At 49.1% G+C, this 19,447-nt stretch overlaps 1 protein-coding gene across 4 annotated transcripts in view; it reads right to left on the bottom strand.

Annotated features, from left to right (window-relative positions):
- HNRNPR (heterogeneous nuclear ribonucleoprotein R) overlaps window positions 1–19,447 on the bottom strand; it is a 362,080-nt gene that overhangs the window by 217,494 nt on the left and 125,139 nt on the right. For all 4 annotated transcript variants that reach the window (XM_085647803.1, XM_085647801.1, XM_085647802.1 and 1 more), the window contains one exon: window positions 5,135–5,248. In XM_085647803.1, coding sequence (XP_085503929.1) covers window positions 5,135–5,248 — 114 coding nt within the window. The remainder of the gene's footprint in view (window positions 1–5,134; window positions 5,249–19,447) is intronic.

Genomic DNA, 19,447 nt, shown 5'->3' with positions numbered 1-19,447 from the left:
TGCAGGATGCGGCACCATTCCAGACTATGTTGGTAAAGTGAAGTGGGCAATCACAAGTATGGTCCACTCGAGTGATCTTGGTGCGATCCCCTCAGGTTGTGTCCCAAGGCAACTTTCGGTTGCGATACAGCCGAGCCAAAGTAAACACATGCCAACAGGACAGTCTTGCTTGCAAAAAGGCAAGCCTGCCAGTGCAAGCGCCCCTGAGCAGGCACCATGTTCCAGGTAATGCGATATGCAGAAGTAAGGCTCTGCATTTAAAATGAGGAGGCCCATAATAAATATAGTGAATGCACACATCCACTTATAAAGGTGTGACAAGGAGGAAGTACAAATTTAGAAACTGAAAGTTAGTTGTGTCCCTCCAAGTATTTGGCCACAGAATCAAAGACAGTTGGGCAGGAGGGTAAAAAAATGTAGTATGGGGGAACAGAACCTAGTGCAGTATCACTAGAGCTTACACCAGCACACAAACGGGTTGAATTATATACATGCAGTGGTAACAGAGAAACATGTCATGTGTGTATGGGCTAGTGGGTCAAAGCAGGAGGTTCAACATGTGATGGGAACTGTTTCACTGTCTGAGTTCACATAGTCACCTCTCTCCATGGCATGTCGTAGTTGAGCCGAGTTAAGTTTGTGGAGAAGTGAAAAATACATTTGTATTCCTTGCGGAGTAAATTGCCCTTGTGTATGTGGGCCTCCAAAACTGTCCAATGTTGATCGCCAGGTGTATATTGTGACTCTGTGTAGTGGGTACTCATTCTAGTTATCTTTCTACAGGGTACCCCACTTCAGTGTTTTATGATCCTAGTTTTGACTGCCCTGGTATTCATACTAATGTAGCTTTTTTGGCAAGGGCAGGTGATCATATAAATGAAATTTTTGGTGTCGCAATTTGTATGCGATTTCTGGATCAAAGTAGAAGTGGGGTCAAGACGGATCTCGAGTGCTTTGCCAAAGTACAAACACTGCATGACGCACAAGTAGTGGCCTGACACTGGGGTGAAACCCCGGAATTGCTGTTGGGGAGCGGCTGTATTGGCCTTGGGTCTTAAGATTACTTGCAAAATTTGGTGGAGCAAGTGTTAGGGACCCAGTTTGGTGTATGGGTCAAAGTCTTGATAATTTTCTGTATCTGGTTAGAGTGAGGGGTATATGATGCGACACAGGTCAAGATTTCACTCTCGGAAAGAGTGTACGGTTCCTGCAATGCAGCTCTATTACTGCTTGCCCTTTTGCAAGCAGTCTTAACCAACCGGGGGGGGGATGTCTGTGCGCTACCAAATTAGCAGTCAGGGCCTCTGCTTGCGGTTTATAGTCCTCAGCAGAGCTGCAACTGTGATGTAGTCTTAGAAATTGCCCAAAAGGTAAATGGTCTCAGGTGTTTGGGATGATGGCTGTTGTATCTGATCAAACTGTTGCAAATCAGTAGGTTTCTTATATGTTTTAGTGTGCAGCCTACCATCTCGAAGGGATATCAACAAGTCGAGGAAAGGCAAGCTTGTTGCCGAGATTTTTATTTTGTGAATCTGAGGAATGGGTTTAAGGTGTTAACCTGCTCGCAAAGTACGACACACATTTCTGCATCACCTTGCCAAAGGATAAGTATGTCATCGATAAATCAACATCAGGTAATATTGGCAGAGAAGGGGTTGTCGTCAAGAAAGATGTCATCGTTAGAAATTGGCCATGTACAGACAGGCCAGACTCCGGGCAAATGTGTTGCCCATTCAAGTCCCCTACGTCAGGTGGTACAGTTGGTCTTGAAATTGAAAAGTTCTCCTTGAGTACAGGGTAGCGCGCTTAAGTATCAAACTGACTGGAGTTTGGGAAGTCCATTCCTAAGATAGGCGGGTGTTCTCTATGACATCCAGAATAACATCCTGGGGGATGTTGGTATCACGTGCCTCAGCATCCAAGGTTACTAGCAAGTCAATATGTGGTGCCAGACTGTTTCAAGGAGATTTAGTAAATCTGTGGTGTCCTTTAAAAAGGAAGGTGTCTTCATAACCAAAAATTTAAAAAAATCAAAATGGTTGCCAAATTGAGACCGAGGCTCATTTTGAGTGGCAGTTTGGCCAAAAATGGAACGGAGTACGTTCCATTTGCAGCTTATTTTCAGGTAGATCTGAATGTTAAGAAAGAGGCCCAGTCAGGCGTAATGCGAAGGCCACTAAGGCGAACAGATAAATTCGACTGAAGAAATTGTATCCGAGCTAGACATGGAAGAAAATTAAATGATTGAGAAAATGCCATTGATTAGATGACCCAACGGGAACCGAAGGGAACAGATCTCCAACTGGAGCGCGAGAGAGTACATTCAAACCTGTCAGAAGAAAAAAAATAAATAAACAATCGAGTCGATGCCCGTACGCAGCATCACTGAGAGGAGGTCAGAAAGCCTCATAACTCGAAAACATTCTTCAAAGAAAAAGAACTTGCAATCATCAGAGCACAACACTATATGGTTGACTTATGCGCAACATGTGTATCTGAAGTCACACATGCCTCAAACATTAAATTCTTCACTTGTGTTTGGGCAGTGCTTCACCTTTGGGATCATTTTCTTTTGTCTGCTTAAAATTCTATTCTAGCTGAGAAAGCAATACAATGTGAAACTAAGTGTCAAAAGAAACCTAGAAAAACACCATCTTGCAGCCAGACCCACCGCCCTGTCAGGACAGATTCAGCAGGTCACTTAGCAAGATGACAAGCCAATCTGTGTTGCAATGTTCTGTTGCTGGCATATTCAGTCTGAGCTACTTTATCATGATTCTCTCCAGCAAATGCAATAGCTACCAGAGCTATTGTGCCAGTATTTTACAAATAGACTTGAATAATACACATACATCTTTGCAGTATGGGTTTTAAGCCTGTAAGCAATATTAAAAAGTGTATCCTAATAATCAAGTAAACCAGAACGGATTAATGTTGGCTTTAATTTATTTGGGGTCAGAGTTTACAAAAAGTGATGCACAAGTGCCAACAGGCCACAAGCTGACTTCAACCGACTCTCTCTGCCATTATTAAAGTCAGAAGGGAAGCGGTTTGGGAGTTCTAAATACATCACCTTTTGGGAAAGGTAGAGGGAAAGAAGGGAGTAACCGCTCTAAATATAATTCCATCTATAACGCCTCTATAGTTACGGTCAAGTTTGTTTCCACTAAAAAGCTTCGGTGCTTTCAATGAATCTGCACAAAACCAGATTTAAAAAAAAAAATAAAAAAATAAAAAAAGGCTCATTCTGGAATGTTTGTTTCAGAATGTCAAGAGGGAGCCTAAAGATATGGGAATTCATGTAAGTGTGTTCAGCAATTCAAAAGAAAATCTGCATTTAAAAATGGTGTGGGGTAATGTAGAGGTTAGATATAATTTCAAAGCTATGTGGGCTGGGACCATTAATTTGCAAAGTTTAGGGGATGCAAGAATGTTAAAAAACCAACACGCACACAAGGAGGCAGGGTAAGCCCCCACCAACCTCAAGTGCATGTGTGGGTAGGGGGAAGACCCGTTTGAATGTAAAAGCGAAAACATTTGATTTTCGCAGCTCCAGCAGCTGGATAAGGACTTCCCGTTGAGCTACTAGGTACCGCATATTGTCGGCCTGTTCTAGGATTCGCAGTCTGGCACAGGCCCATGAAGCTCAACTCTAGGTTTCTGGAACCAGACTGTGAAACTTGCACAAAGAACTGCAAATCCAATTTTTTTAAATACATGAACCGTTTCCCCAAAACATTAAACACCTTTGAGATTGGCACAGGGCCTGTTCATTGGTCACACGTTTACAATAATGGGGTCTGTAAGATGTATTACAATACAAGTTAACCGCACGTTTTAAGTGTGAAGTCACGAGATTGCATTTGGTGTGAGAGTTATGGTTTGCTCGACTGTCGTGTGATTGATGGACCATGGTCCTAAACATAACTTCTGAAGTTGTGTTTTTTAAAATTACAGTTTGTAACCATAACTTCACTTTAACTAGTTTATTTTTTAACTGAATATGCACATTAATAAGTGTGAGAAATGTGGCATGCCACATCTTAGCAGACTATGCTGCTCAAGTGAATATTTTTGTGCTGTTATAAACTGCAATATTATAAACATTACTGGCTCAAACATGCAAAATCACAGTTTCTCTAGCTATGCCAGACCTTAACCTAAACCACTCACCATGTTTTTCTACAGAGAGTAGGTTCATAGACTTTGGGTATGCTGGGCGGTGCCATTAGCCAGGCTCATGAGCAGCTGACCCCACAACAAATGTTTTTTTTTTTTTAAAGACTTGGCCCATTTTATCCATGCCTCTGGTGCCCCCTCCAGAATCTTTGGTGTTGACACTTCATTGTGTAATCCACCGCCCCCACCTTCATGATTGTGTAAAGTTTTTTTTAAAGTAAGAAATAAACAAAAAGCAGCCAATCAAATTTGACAATACCAAAAAAGCAATTGCGACGACAGGATTTAAGATTTGCTAATTCGCAATTTTACACAACAGATATACAAAAGTGTTAACCCTTTCAAATCCACCTGGCATTTTTTGAAATGCTTATGCCTTCAAATCTACAATACCAAAGAATGAAAGTAAACTTTAATTAAAGATCTAGGTTCATGCCAAGATGTTTGGGGTAAATTAATTCAGCGAGTAAAATTTTGTATGGGAGAATAAATATGAAAGGAGTTCTTTTGACTCCCCAACCACCACCTCTTGAGTCTAACTTTTATTCCAATGCATGGATCGAACGAAGAGTGGCATGCCTGTCGAAGTCACTCTGCTGATTAGCTGCAAATTTTATTGGAAATCCATTCATAAGAGTCAAAAATCACAGGCAAATCAAATGCCTTTTCAATGGAGGGTGTGTTTGAACTGTAACTGTATAATGTATACATACATATACAAACCACATTTTGCAGGTCCAACAAAATCATTCTAACCATAGCACTGAAAGTCTTAAAGGGTAGTGGTTTCCTCAAGGTTAGAATACACAAATGAATTCATAAGCAGATCACTGTTAAATAGCATTTTCATTCCTTTGTATAGGTTATAGAGACACACAAGAATGGATTAGGTTTTCAAAACTGATAAAAAATGTAATGATACTAAAAGGAAGAAAATAAATATAAAAAAACTGACCTCTGTCCCAATTCCGGGCTGGGAGCCTGAATAGACATCATCTGGAGGAGGACCACCATATTTCCTCTGTCCAGTGGTTACATCCAAAGTGTATCCCGTTCGTTCTAGCAAAGACTGAAAAATTCCAAAGTTAGTAACTGAACACAATTAACAATATTCCAACATGTAGTTACTTTGTCACACACTGATGCATGATGTTTCAAGTTCAACACAACCTTAAGAGGAGGTAAAAAATGGGGTTACCGTCATAAAAGTATTTCTCAGCGGCTTTTGGGTTTATGACAATGGACAGATGGACAAGTTACCAAGCTTCGAGAACCTCCATATCTGGTAGAGACAATTTATCCACAGATTCCATACCATAGAATTTCACAGACATCAGACTTTCACAAGCACTACCCATGCATGCTAGTAGGTGGCGTCGGATGGCTCCGCTTGACGACTGCATCACCTTTATAGTCGCCACCTTGATGTGCTGACGTCAGTTAATTTTCACAACTTTCCACACCAGGAGCGCAGAGCCATGAAGTGCACTGACCGTGGAGTATTTCTGAACAACTAGGACCCCTGAAAGGGGCCAGCATTGACCCTAAAAACTGTTCGCAGTGTGGGGAGAATGGATGGGTGAGTCGGTAAGGAATCTGCAGCTAGATTAGTTCTCTAACAGATAAGGCGTTACAAAAGGTAAGTAACTTCTCCATCTGAAAGACATCTAGCCGCTGATTCTTTACCTTAGTATAGATGCCCCAGCAATACCATCCCCCGAGGAGGGACTGCAGACAAGTTTAGAACAAGAAGTCCTGCAGGACAGAGCAAAACTGGACTATCCAGGCAGTACTGCTTAGTGAATGTGTGCAGTGATGCTCAAGTTGCTGCCAGACAAATGTCAAAAACGGAAACACCACTTTGCAACACTATGGTTGCACCCTTAGCTTAGGTGGAATGAGGTCTTAAGCCTTCAGGGTTCTGTTTCTTGACCAGGAGCGTAGCAAATGTGGATGCGGAGGACGACCCATAGCGAGATAGTACTCTTCTGCACAGCAAGACCTTCCTTTGATCCAACGTACCCCACGAAGCGTTGGTCGTCCACCTGGAACTCTTTTGCGCGGTCAAGGTAGAACGACAATGCTCTTTTTGGTTCCATACGGCGAAGTCGGTCCTCCTCTTTACAGAATTGCATAGGAGCACAGAAAGTGGGCACGGTGAATTCACCTTGCCCCAATGGAATAGTGCTACCGCTTTCAGTAAGAAAGAGGCCCTAGAGTGAAGCACCAACTTATCAGGGTAGATAGTCCGGTAAAAAGGCTTGGGTGACTGAGCCTGCAATTCGCTCACTTTCCTAGCAGAAGCTATTTCCACTAAAAAAGCTGTTTTGATGGCAAGCAGCTGAAGAAGCAGTTGTGCAGAGGCTCTAAAGGAGCGCACATGGGGCAAATGGGAACTTATGTACAAGCCCCTTAAGAAATCGATTTGCAACAGGGGAATTAAAGAGAGGTAATCTGTCAGCCCTAAGAAGGCAGACAAGGCCAAAAAGTACCCCTTTAGAGTGCCCAGAGCAGAGCACTGCTGGGCAAGGGTCAAAATATAGAGAAGGGCTTGAGAGAGGGAAGCAGAAAGATCATCAATAGATTGTTCTGTACAATATTTTACAAATTTCTGCCATTGGTCGACGTACACAGTCTTGTTAAAGGGACCCCTGGCTGCCAAAACAACATCACAGACTTTGGGAGGAAGATCAAATGGTGTCAAAAAGGCGTAGAGTTAACAGGTTCGTTGTCGCTGCTACGACAGAAGAGCCTCCCGAAGGGGCAGCCTGATTGGAGGATCAATGCTCAGAGAAGCTCGGGATACTAAACTCTCCGTGCTTAGTCCTAAGCCACAAGAATGCCTTGGACCCAGTCGTTCCTGATCTTCTTGATCACTGGACAGGCGTGGTATTGGTGGAAAGGTGTTTAGAAGGCCTGAGCTCCACTTAAGACGAAAAGCGTCGCCGAGCGAGTGCCGCCTTGGAAACTCCAGCACACAATACTGCTAACATTGTGCGTTCTCGGCAGAGGCAAACCGATCTAACCAAGGATCTCCCCACTTCTGAAAGAGACCATGCTCCACTCCGGATGGAGATGCCATTCATGATCTGGTAGGGATCGACGACTGAGTTGTTCAGCCCTGGCATTCAGGGAACTTGCCATGTGTAAAACCACCAGAGATATGCCCTGCTTTTCCAGCCATGTACAGAGATGCAGGGCCTCATGACAAAGGGTCCAGGACCCCATCCCGCCCGGTTTGTTGCAGTACCACATGGCAGTGGTGTTGTCCGTGAACACCGGAAGCAGCTTTTTCTTTATGGAAGCAAGTAAAACTTTCAATATCAAGCAAAGCACTCGGAGCTCCAGCAAGTTGATGTGGAGTCTGGATTTCGCTGGAGACCAGAGACCTCTGATGCCCTCCTACGCCAGATCACCACCCCACCCCAGGAGTGACGCATCTGTCACTACTGTGTGATCTGGTTGGGGAAGGTAGAGGGGTCTGCCTCTGACACAATCGCGGTTGGTCAGTCACCACTGCAGATCCTGTACAATTCCCTCCAAGATCTGAATCATGTTGAAGAGATTCCCCTAATGTTGCAACCACTAGAGCTTCAGGTCCCACTGCAGAGCCAGCATATGCCATCTGGCATGTGTCACTAGCAGAATGTGTGAGGCAGTCTCACTGAAATCCAGGAAGTAAGGCTGAAACATCGATATCCTAGCCTAAATATCCTGGTCTCACCGCTCAGGAGGATAGGTCCAAAAATGCACTGTGTCCAGAACAGCTCTGATGAAAGGGAGCATATGAGAGGGAGTAATGTGTGACTTTGGCATGTGGATAGTGAATACCAGCGAAAGCAGGAGATCCGCTGTAGTCTGGAGGTGGGAGAAGACTGTGCAGGGCGAGCTCGCCTTCAACAGCCAGTTGTCGAGATAGGGAAAGACTTGCACCCCTGATCTGCGCAGATAAGCTGCGACCACCGCCATCACCTTGGTAAACACCCATGGAGCAATGGTAAGGCCAAAGGGGAGCACTGTGAATTGAAAGTGCTCATGGCCCACCGTGAACCGCAGGTAGAGCCGATGGGCAGTCAGGGTGGGATTGTGAAAATAGGTGTTTTGCAAATTCAAGGTTAACATCCAGTCTCCGAGGTCTAAGGCAGACAAGACCTGAGCGAGTATTTTTAACTTTTCTTTTTTTGAGGCAGTAGTGGAGGGCTTGCAGATCTAGAATAGGATGAAGGCCCTTTTTTGGGACCAGAAAGTAGTGGGAATAACAACCACAGCCTACTTCTGGCGTTGGAACCCACTCTATGGCCCCCTAGGCCAAGAGAGTCCTCCCTTTCTCCTGAAACAAGTTCGGATGGTCCTCCATCAGTCGGTCATAAGTCGGAGGCATGGAGGAAGGGGTAGTTTTGAAGGAGAGGGAGTAGCCCTTTCGGACCATCTATAAAACCCACTTGTCTGATGTGATGTATTGCAAGTGGTGGAGGTGATGGCTGATCCTGCCATCAACTGGCCGATCCTGCCATCAACTGGCCGCCCATGATCTTGAAGGGTCGAACTAGGAAGGTTTTCAGGCTGCAGGGAAAGAAGTGGACCGACTACCTCTGGCTGCCTGACCCATTTGGTCAAAAAGACACGCCACACACAGGTTGCTGAACTTGCGTAGTCTTGTGGCTGGAATAGGACTAGTGTGGCTGAAATCCCCTCCTGTGGCCACGAAAGGGGCAAAAAGGAGACTAGGGGAACGGGTGGCCACTGAGCGCTCCAAGGACTTGGCCATAGCCTGCAAGCCCTCAAAGCACTACAGGACCGTGTCTGGCTGGTCTTCATAGAGATGGGAGCCATGAAATAGCATGTCCATAAGTAAGCCTGGACATTCACAGAAAAATTACAAATTCTCAGCCAGGCCTGGCGTCAAAAATCCACGATCGACAACATTGCTCCCCCAGCGAGTTGGTGGGGTCAAGCCCACAACAAAAGGTGAACTTTGCTGCATCTGCTTAGGAGAGAATAGGCTGGGCCTCCCCCAGGACCTATGGCAGCTCTTGCGCAAACGTTTCCCACAACTAATGGGCACAATGGCCCAATAGACCTGGTGTTCGCAGACCGCAAGGCTGGCGGAAGAATTCTTTTTTTGCCCAAACCTTCCAGCTTCTTGGATTCCCTGTACAGGGGTGCGGAAGGGAACGTGCCTTCTGAGGTAGAGGCCTGGACCACCAACCTCTTGGGGGTAGGGCAGTTAGTGAGGAATATTGGGTTGCTAAGCAGAGCAAAGGCGGCGTGCGACTGTCCTATTCATAAAAGCCCCTGTGCTGGGCTTGGAACAGGTTCCCAGAAAGACATCCGTCAAGGACTAGTTGAAAGGCAGGAGGGTTTCCGAGGAGAAGACACCCGGCTGCAGGACCACTGTTAAGATGTTCGAAGGGTTTCTGAACGGTCCAGGACCTCGGCTGCCCTTCTCACCAGCATAGCATAGGACGCTTCCTCCTCCGTAGCCAGAGTAAGGAGAGAAAGCAGGGCAGAATCTGGTAAGATATCCAATCCACTGGCCTCATCCAGTTCCCCATACCAGTCCAATTCATGCTCAGGCTGGTCAAGTGACCCCTCCCAATTTTCGCCATTCTTAGCCCCCGATAATAAGGCTAAAAAACTGACCTAGGACCCAAGGATGACGTCTGCACTGGAATCTGCATTGATACAGTTCAATAAAGAATGGGGCTGGTACCGGGAGGCTCGTGAGGGGTCAGTGCTGGAGAAGGTCGTAGGGACACGATTGGCACCCGTCCCAAACCACCACCGGATACATACAGAGCTCCCCCCAACCCCCCCCCCCAGTGCCTTGAGCCCCACACGGGTGAGTAACATGCTTTATAAACCCCCGATTGATTGATACAGGAGGGGGGCGGAGGTGTGGCAAGGGGTAGTCGGCACAGAGTCTGGAGCTAAACCCAAAGAAGCTCATCTGAGGTTCTGGGGGTCGAAGGCTTGCCAGGAGGGTTCGGTTGCGTTTCTTTTGCCTCTCGCCTGACCGGCCCGACAACTTCAAGTGGGAGAACGAGGACTTAGGACTCCCGGAGCAGTGTCCAGACCTTCCTCTCGACCGCGAACAAGACCTCCGGGACGAATGGTGTAGAGTCGAAAGTCAAGTTGCAAGCATCTTTAGGACTGCTCCCTCAAAGCATTCGGAGCCAAGGCCAGACAGTCTGCGCACGACTTTGAGTCGTGGTCTCTCTCCAGGTACCAGGCAAATTAAGTGTGGATCCATCACAGAAATGGCGCAATGGCAGGCGCCGCATGGTTTGAATTTGGAAATAATCTTATCAGAAATAGTTGACAAAACGTCGGAAATAGGAAGTTAAAAGGTGGAGGGTAGCAATTCGCGGACGTCACTTCCGGCACGGACGACGAAGCAGATTGTCATGCAGAGCAGAGTGATGCCACCTACCGGCATACAAGGGTATTGCTCGAGCAAAAGTCTTCTGGATCGAGCTTGACACCTGGGAAAATCTAATATAAGGAATCTACGTCTAGATGTCTCCATCAGATGGTATATACTTAATCTACATTGCAGAGGATGGAGCATGCAAGAATATACAAGCATTCCCTGGAGAGAAGTTGGCCTAATGGCTAGGGCGGTCGACCTCGAATCTGGGAAACTGGGTTCAAGTCTCGGCAATGACGCTGAACATTCTGCGATTCTGGGCAAATCACGTAATCTCCCTGTGCCTAACAAAAATGAATGTGTCATCATGTAATGCAACTGGTGCTATGTAAAGTACTCCGATACCCAATTCGGGTCAAGTTTGCGCTATAGAAAACTCTGTAAAATAAAAAAATATTAAAATTCCCCAAGGCTCACATCTGGTTTCCTTTTAAAGGCAGAAGTTTAACTTACTCCTATTCTTATAGGTTAATATACCCGGATTCTATATTGTACCTCAAACCCTCCCAGCTGAGTCTTCTTCGGCTTAGGCCACACTCTTTGCCTTTCCAACTCTTAAAAAGCAGCGCAAAGACATCAAACAGTGTTTTGGATAATTTACATTTTCTTTTAAAGCTTCATTCTGACATTGTAAACCGGATTTATTTTTCAAACCTCCCCCCCACACACTTTTTGCCCCCTTTTTATTTTATAGTTACTAGATGCTGGTTTGACTGACAGTGCACTGAGGGCTGCCAACCAGATTTCAGTGAAAGTGCCCTTTCAAAAGGTCTAATTGTAACACAACTAGCAAAGGACTTTAGCACCCTGTAAGTCACTGGTAAATGGCACCCCCCCCCCCCCCCCCGATACCGAGGGCAGGAGTACTAAAGACAGTCCTTAAGGGCTGCCACCCTAAGAGACCAATATATAAATTCCACACAGACTGCCAGTGCAGGCTGAGTGACCGGGAGCAAACCATTAAGTGAAAACATGACATTCGTGTGCCATGCCAACTTCACTGCATTTAATATAGGTACATCATCCCTAAGGCAGGGTGTATTATATTTTATGTGAGGACATATCTGCATGAGCAGATATGCCCCTGTGAAGTCTAGTCTATTACTAGATACAGCAAGTGAACAGGGAAGCCATCTTAAGGTGTGTATTAGGCACTGGTCAAAATGAGTTACCCAGCTACATAATGGCTTCACTGAAACATATGGTGTTTGGCACCTAACACCTTGTATTAATAAATCCACTAGGATTCCAGTCAGATTTATTAATACATGCAACACAAGGGTACCTTTCAAGTACCCCCTGAACCCTAGTAGTCCTCTAGTGTGCTGGCTGATTGGTCCTGTCCAGCCTGCTGCCACAGACTAGTTTCGGACCCCCCCCCCCCAGAAGGTGACAGCCCCGCTCTGTGGTCAGAAACATTGCCTGTTCTGGCTAGTAAATTAGCTTGTCAAGGCAGGGAGATTCAAAGAGCACACCGCCTTTGATATGCCAGCCAGACTTCCCAGGGAAGGAATGCTCTCAGTGCAAGACAAATCGCCCGAAGCTCCAGAAGGTTGATGTGGAGCCCGGACTCCGCCAGAGAACAGAGGCCTCTGATATCTGCCTCCCCCATGTGCCCGCCCCATCCCAGAAGTGATGCATCTGTCACCACTGTGAAATCGGATTGAGGAAGGGAGAGGGATCTGCCGCTGACCCAATCCTAGTTCGTGAGCCACCACTGCAATTGGTGTGCAGTGCCCTCCGAGATCCAGATGCAATCAGACAGATTCCCTGGATGTTTTCCCACTGGAACTTCAGGTCTTACTGCAGAGCCCGCATATGTTATCTGGCAGGATCCACAAGCAGGATGCAGGAGGCCATCAGACCCAGCAGCCTGAGGGTCATCCTGACTGAAACCCGGGCTAGAAGCTGAAAGATCGGAATCATAGTCCAAATATCCCGGACTCGTATTCGGGAAGATCAACCCGAAACTGCGTCATGTCCAGAACCACTCCGATGAAGAGGAGCTTCAGAGGGGGGTCAGATGCGACTTCGGCATGTTGATGGAGAACCCAAGCAAATGCAGGAGGTCGGCTGAAGTCTGGAGGTGGGAGACGACAGCCTGGGGCGAGCCCCCCTTCAACAGCCAGTCGTCGAGATGGGGGAAGACTGGAAGCCATGATCTGCGCAGATGAGATGCAACCACCGCCATCACCCAAGGGGAGCTAGTAAGGCCAAAGGGGAGCACGGTAAACTGAAAGTGCTCACGGCATATCGTGAACCACAGGTAACGCAGGTGGACCAGCAGGATGGGGATGTGAAAGTATGCGTCCTGTAAGTCCAAAGCTACAATACAGTCTCCAGAGTCGAGGGCAGACAAGACCTGAGCGAGCGTCCGCATCTTGAACAACTCCTTCCGGTGGAAACGGTTGACGCTCCTGAGATCCAAGATAGGACGCAAGCCTTTGTCCTTCTTGGGCATTAGAAAATAGTGAGAATAAAAACCACAACCTACAATTGGGGAAGGAACACGCTCGATGGCACCCTTGGCCAAGAGTGCAGAAACTTCCTGTTGGAGAAGGGCCAGGTGATCCTCCGACATGCGAAGTTACTGAGGTGGCATGGATGGAGGGGTAGTCTCCAAGGGGAGGAAGTAGCCCTTTTGGACTATTTGCAAAAACCACCTGTCCGACGTGATGGTGCTACAGTGGGGGAGGTGATACCGTATCCTACCGCCCACTGGTGTTTGGTGGCCCTGAAAGGTCGGACTAGGAGGGTTTTGAGGCTGCTGCAGAGGGGGCTGTGATGGACTGGCCTGCCTGCTGGCCCCCGGAATCACGGCAGTGGTTTCCATGTCCCCGGCCACGCTGGGGCGGACAGCCTGCGCCGGCCTGTGGCTCTGTGCAGGACGTAGTGGGGCACACCTTCTTTAGCCACGAAAGGCAGACTGCGCAGGGTGGGTCGTGGAGCCGCCCAAGGACCTGGCAGTAGCCCTAGAGTCCTTAAAGCGCTCTAGCATGTTATCTGCGTGGTCGCCAAAAAGGCGACTGCTATCAAAGGCATGTCCATAAGGGTGGATTGGACATCCCCAAAAAAACCAGTCGAACGCAACCAGGCATAGCGTTGAAGGGCTACTGTTGTGGAAATCGTCCTGCCAAGTGCGTCGGCCCACAGCGGATGGTAAACTTTGCTGCATCTCTTCCCTCGGCAACTGCATGGGAGAGCACAGCCCGGGCCTCCTCCGGGAATGGAGGCAGCACCTGCACAACCGTGTCTCACACGGAGTGGGTGTAACGGCCTAAAAGACATGCAGTGTTTACCGACTGCAGTCCTAAGCTGGAGGAAGAAAACATCTTCCCAAGTTAATCCAGCTTTTTGGATTCCTTATCGGGTGACGCGGTAGGGAATGCGCCCTAGGAGGCGGAGGCTTGGACCACCAAGCTCTCAGGGGTGGTGTGTTGGGAGAGGAAAGTGGGGGTGGCACGGGGCCGGGCGGTGGCGTCGGGCAATCATCCTGTCCACAGAAGCCCCTGTGTTGTGCCTGGACCAGGTACACAAAACTATGTCCGTGAGGGCTTAATTAAAAACGGGAGCAGGGGCTCCGAAGAGCTCGCTGTCAGTTGAAGCACCTGTCAGGTGGTTAGTCCCGACTGTCACCGTAGGAAGCTCGAGGTTGAGAGCCTCAGCCTCCCTACACAACACCACCGCGTATGACGCTCCCTCCTCCGTAGCCACGGTAGGAGGAGACAACATGCCAAGGTCTGGTGAGGTATCGAAACCATTGGCTTCCCCCAGTTCCTTTTCAGTCCTGTTCACACACTAACTGGTCAGTCAAAGGGTCCCCAGACCCCTCCCAGTCCTCCTCTGGCTGCCACTCTGATCTCAAAGAGCCAGGGTAGAACAGGGGAACAAAAGTACATGTCGGCGTTGGATCCCCTAGGTCTACCTCGAGGTGGAGGCCAGGGTCGACGTCGGCTAGGGAAAAGGCCAACGCCGGTAGCGGACGGGGTGCTGGTGGAATCTGGGCCGAGGGATGCGTAACCAGATCTAGGCCTCGGATCCAAGGGGACCCAGCGGCACCAGAGCCGCCGTCGAAGGCTCAGGGTCCCCAGCCAAATCTGCAGGGCCCTAAGGCACGCCGGCAGAGGCGGCCCACCCAAAGATGGTTTGCATTGCTTCATAAAATTGACGAAGCTAGGAGGGGTCGCTCAGAGTCCCGGGAAGGAAACACGCAGTAAGCCCTACGGGCTCCGCACGCGGGAGGGGCACCACCCGCAGCCCTCGTCGCGTCGGCTGACGGACGGGGAGAAGTCAAAGAGCTACGATGCTTCTTCGACTTCTTTTTGTGCTTCGACTTTCCTGACCCCAAGTGCGAAGACTTCGAGGAAGAATGGTGTTGGCTCCGCGACCTGTTCCTCGCCCTCCTATGCAACCGGGACCTCGAACGGCACGGAGCCGGCTGCCGGGCCTCGAGGAGCCGGAGCATGACTTGGGGTCATGGTCACGCGCCAGGAAGTAGAGGCACACGCGATGCGGATTAGTCACAGACCCAGGAATTGCAGGCCTCGAAGCCGGGCATCTCTCGTGCACCAGGAGTCGATACGCAAGAAACGAAGTTGACAAAAGTTGAAAAAAAGTCAGTAAAAAGTGACTGGAGGTATCGCTCTATCCAGATCTGCTCTTGCTGGCGCCGAAAAATAAAGAACTAACGTCAGCAAGCAAGTGCGGCATATATGTAGCTACCGCAACGTCATCCCGGGGACCACGACCCCGAACGCGGAGTCAACCGACACCACCTTCCAATGCGCAAGGGTACTGCTGACGAAAAAGTTTCCGGATCCAGTCTGACGCCTGGGGGTAATTCTAAGTAATGAATCTATATCTAACTGTTTCTTTCAGATTTGAGTATTTATGTGGCCCCTTGACACTGGAAATCTGATTAGTCTGCCTGAAGAAGAAAGGAGGATAAAGAGCCCATGACGCGGGAAATGAAGAGCAGCAACTGACTTGGCGCCATCCTTGCCTGCCTGCTGTCCCCGACAATTGCAAAGACCCAGCTCTTCCAATGAGCGGTGTCACCTCTAAAAGCTGTGGAGGCATGACCTACAACTTCCACTGGCCAGCAACATCTCCCTTGGAGAAGAGGAGCTTCTTCCCTGCACTGTTGAAGGTACCAAAAGGATAGACAATGAGAGCCTCTGCCAGTGCGACCTTGCCAGACCAAGCCTCCCCCTCCCAGACCCTACCTGCAGCCTTTCTGCAGGAAAGCAGGAAATGCGAGAGCCTTTGGACCACCACGATTCAACACCACCCCACGTGAGCCCCAAAGCGCGAGGAGAAGTGAACCAACAGTGCCCACGGGGTCCTGAGACCCTCCACAGCAGAACCCAACTTTGTGTTTGGCCTGACTGGCCACCCTGCAGTGTGTTTTTGCAGGAAACCAAAAAACGCAAGGGCAGAAGTGCAACCCACTGGAGAAAGCACATGAGGCTCCCCCACCCCCCCCCCCCCCAACCAGAGTTCCAGTAGGCCAACAGAGTCTCTGCGTGCCCAAGACCCTCAAGGACTGAGCCCCCCCTTTGTTGGTTTGCCTTGTCTGCACCCCTTCCACTTCCCCCAACCCCCCCTCCCAGTCCCCACTTGGAGCCTTTGTTTTTTTTTTTTTTTTTTTTTTTAACAGGACCATTTCCCATTGATTAAAACGGGTACCCTACATTGAAAGCACCTCTGCAGCCAGACACCGCAGAGCCACCCGAGGTGACCTGTTGGTGCAGCCTTGGACCCTGCCCCATACTTACATTACATCCAGAACGACAGTCACATAAGTTGCTGCCAAGTGCATGTGTGCAGTATGTTTCTTCCCTATAGGTTAGCATTACCGCTCTAACAGATACAAATGCAAGTGCATTCCTGTATACTGAAAAAACATGATAACTCACCAAAGTGCATTCCTGTATACGTTTAAGACGGTGATATCCCAAAAGCAAGTAAGAACACAATTACGGATTGCCTCCCAGGGTTTTCGGTACCTGGGTATATATATCACTCTCGACCCGGAGGCCCGCTATGAGCGGAATTTGCTACCCCCCCTCCAGCGCTTGAAGGAGGACGTGGTGCGCTGGCGGCGTCTGCCGCTTTCGCCGCTCGGCCGAGCGGCCTTGTTTAAAATGATGTCCCTGCCGCGCTTCCTGTATGCCCTCCAGAACACTATGGACTTGGTCCCGGCACGCTACTTCCGTGAGGTGGAGGGCCTCCAGCGGCGCCTGTTCTGGGACGGGAGGCCGCGCATTGCTCTGGCTAAATTGACGCTCCCGTGGTACGATGGAGGGGTCGCCCTCCCGGACATTAAACGGTATTACTGGGCCTCCCAACTAGCTGCAATTAATCATGGCCTCTACGGGCCCGCCCTGAACCCGGCGTTTGAGATGGACAAGATGCTCCTGCCCGGAGGCGATTACAATCGAGCGCTCTACTCTGGCGCGCCCGACTCCCGTTTGACGGGACCGACGCGTGTCATGGTGCGTGTCTGGCACGCGGCCAATGCAGCTATGGGGTGGAAGGACCGTTTGACCCGGGCGTCACCGCTGTATGCGTCTGAGAGGTTGGGCTCTCTGTGGACGTCGAAGGGCTTCGAGAAGTGGGACACGATCGGCATCAGCACGGTGGGAGATCTCTGGACGAGGGGGGGATTCAAAACTTTTGAGACGCTGCAGGCGGAGTTTCAGCTGCAGGGCAAGGAGTACTTTCGGTACCTACAAGTCCGCCATGCGCTGGGCTCCGTCTTCCCGGATGTTGCATCCATTCCGGAGTCTTCCCCCCTAGAGGACAGAGTGCTAGATGGCCATGTCCCGGACAGCACGATCTCCCTCATATACAAAAAACTGATCAACGATAGATCGTGCCTGCTGACTAGTCTCCGCGAGGCTTGGGTTGCCGATGGGCTGGAGCTGGACGACGAGGATTGGATTTCCGCGGTGGCCTCTCCGAAAGAGGTGGCCATCCCGGCTCGCCTTCGTTTCGTCCAGCTCAAGATCCTTCACCGGGTTTACGTGACGGGGCCAAGGCTTCTACGTATGGGTTTTGCTGGTGACGGAATGTGTAAGCGTGGCTGTGGTGCGTTGGCGACTTTCATGCATATACTGTGGGAGTGCCCGAAGGTGGAGCGATTCTGGCGTGGTGTGCATGAGGTCCTGCGTGTGGTTACGCGTGTCGCGCTGCTGCCTGAAGCGAGGAGATGCTTGCTGAATGTATGGGAACCAAATGACTACTCGGTCCCGCAGACGCGGTGGGTGACTCTGGGATATATGATAGCTAAGCGTGATATTGCTCAATTGTGGGGATCCCAGAGGCCCCCTGCGGTGTCGGCCTGGAAAGAGCATATGGATTGGTGTATGTTTCGTGAAAAGGTGGTGTATGTGGCGAGGGGTAAGCCTGGGGCGTGGGTGAAACTCTGGGGCCCCTGGAACGCCTACCGCGGGGGTATTTGTGAGCCGCCACTACTACCGGCTGCCTCGCCTGCTCCGTCTCCCTAGACGGCCCCCCTCCCTCGGCCGCGGGCGCGCGGTCCCCTAGTCCCTGATCTACTCCCATTCCCCTCTTCAGAGTTCTGCTGCTGGTTTGGATCCCCCACTTATGGAGCACGTGCTGTCACTTTGGATCGCGGGTTGCCTTGCGGGTGTGATTTTTTAGTGTTGTTTTGTTTTAAGAAAAGGGAACCGTACTGTGGGCATGGAGCTGTGTGGCCTGCACCATTGATTACTCCTGTTTCACTACTCTGCACTGCCGAGAGACTTACTACTGTATATATGCAATATGCTTTTGTCACTCTAGCGGCCGGCCTGGTGGTTGTAGGCCCATACCTGTAACTTTTACAAACTGCAATAAACGGTTTCAAAAAAAAAAAAAAAAAAAAAAAAAAAGAAAAAAAAAAGAACACAATTACGAAGTCTCGGTGTTAAAAATATATATAAAATTAAGTGTTATTTTTCTAAATTGATGTGGAACTCCTTTTCGTGTGACATCTGTCACACACACAGTCAATAAACGTTGCACAAACACTCCTCTCTGATAAGTTTAAGGCTGCATGACCACAATACCCTAGATAGAGCACCTTGGGATTTCTAGAGCAAGCCATTATCCATTCATAAAAAATACTTGGACTCTACACAGCATACCTCTTTTGGTGTACTATATAAAGAGCAAGCTTCCATCAACAAATACATGATGTGCTTGTGTTAAGTACTACCCTGTATGGAGATGGGTACTATGTTGATGCATCCTACACGGGTATCTTGATGGCAGCTATCACATCTGTGCATCCTGTAAAAACCTTCACCTGTCCAGAACACTTGTGGCCGCCACATACAAAAGGTGGTGGGCGGGGTGGGTTGCGCGGGGGAGGGCAAGGGTGGTTTCATAATAAAAAGGAAAAAACGTACCTTAATTTGCGGCCCGCATCCTTCCTAGTGCTTCCTCTTGTCCCAGCAGGCACTGAGGCTGCATCATACTCCATGTCCAATCCCCACACTGCAGAGCAGCGTGAGAATTGGCCTGAGGGGCTGGAAAGAGCTCCTCTCAACGAGTCTGTGGGGTTTCTCCAGCCTGGATGTTCAATGCAGCCGGGTTAGAAAAACCTAAGTGCGCATGTGTGTTTTGGTTGGACGGCCTAACACATATGCGTACTTACAGTGCATTTAGCACTCCTCCTACCCCCTCCCATGCCCCAGCCTGCCCCTCTGTGCACATGCTAGCTGAGCCAGGTGCTTAAAAATAAAACTATAATCAAAGTTAGTTTTATTTTTTAGCTGCTGGCTCTGAGCCACTGGGGCGACTCCCCAGCGCTATCGCGGAGTAGCCGTC

This window comes from Triturus cristatus, chromosome 3_2 (assembly GCF_964204655.1).
Source record: "Triturus cristatus chromosome 3_2, aTriCri1.1, whole genome shotgun sequence".
Lineage (NCBI taxonomy): Eukaryota > Metazoa > Chordata > Amphibia > Caudata > Salamandridae > Triturus > Triturus cristatus.
The sequence above is the reverse complement of the archived record's forward strand: the minus strand, read 5'-3'. Positions and strand labels throughout refer to the sequence as shown.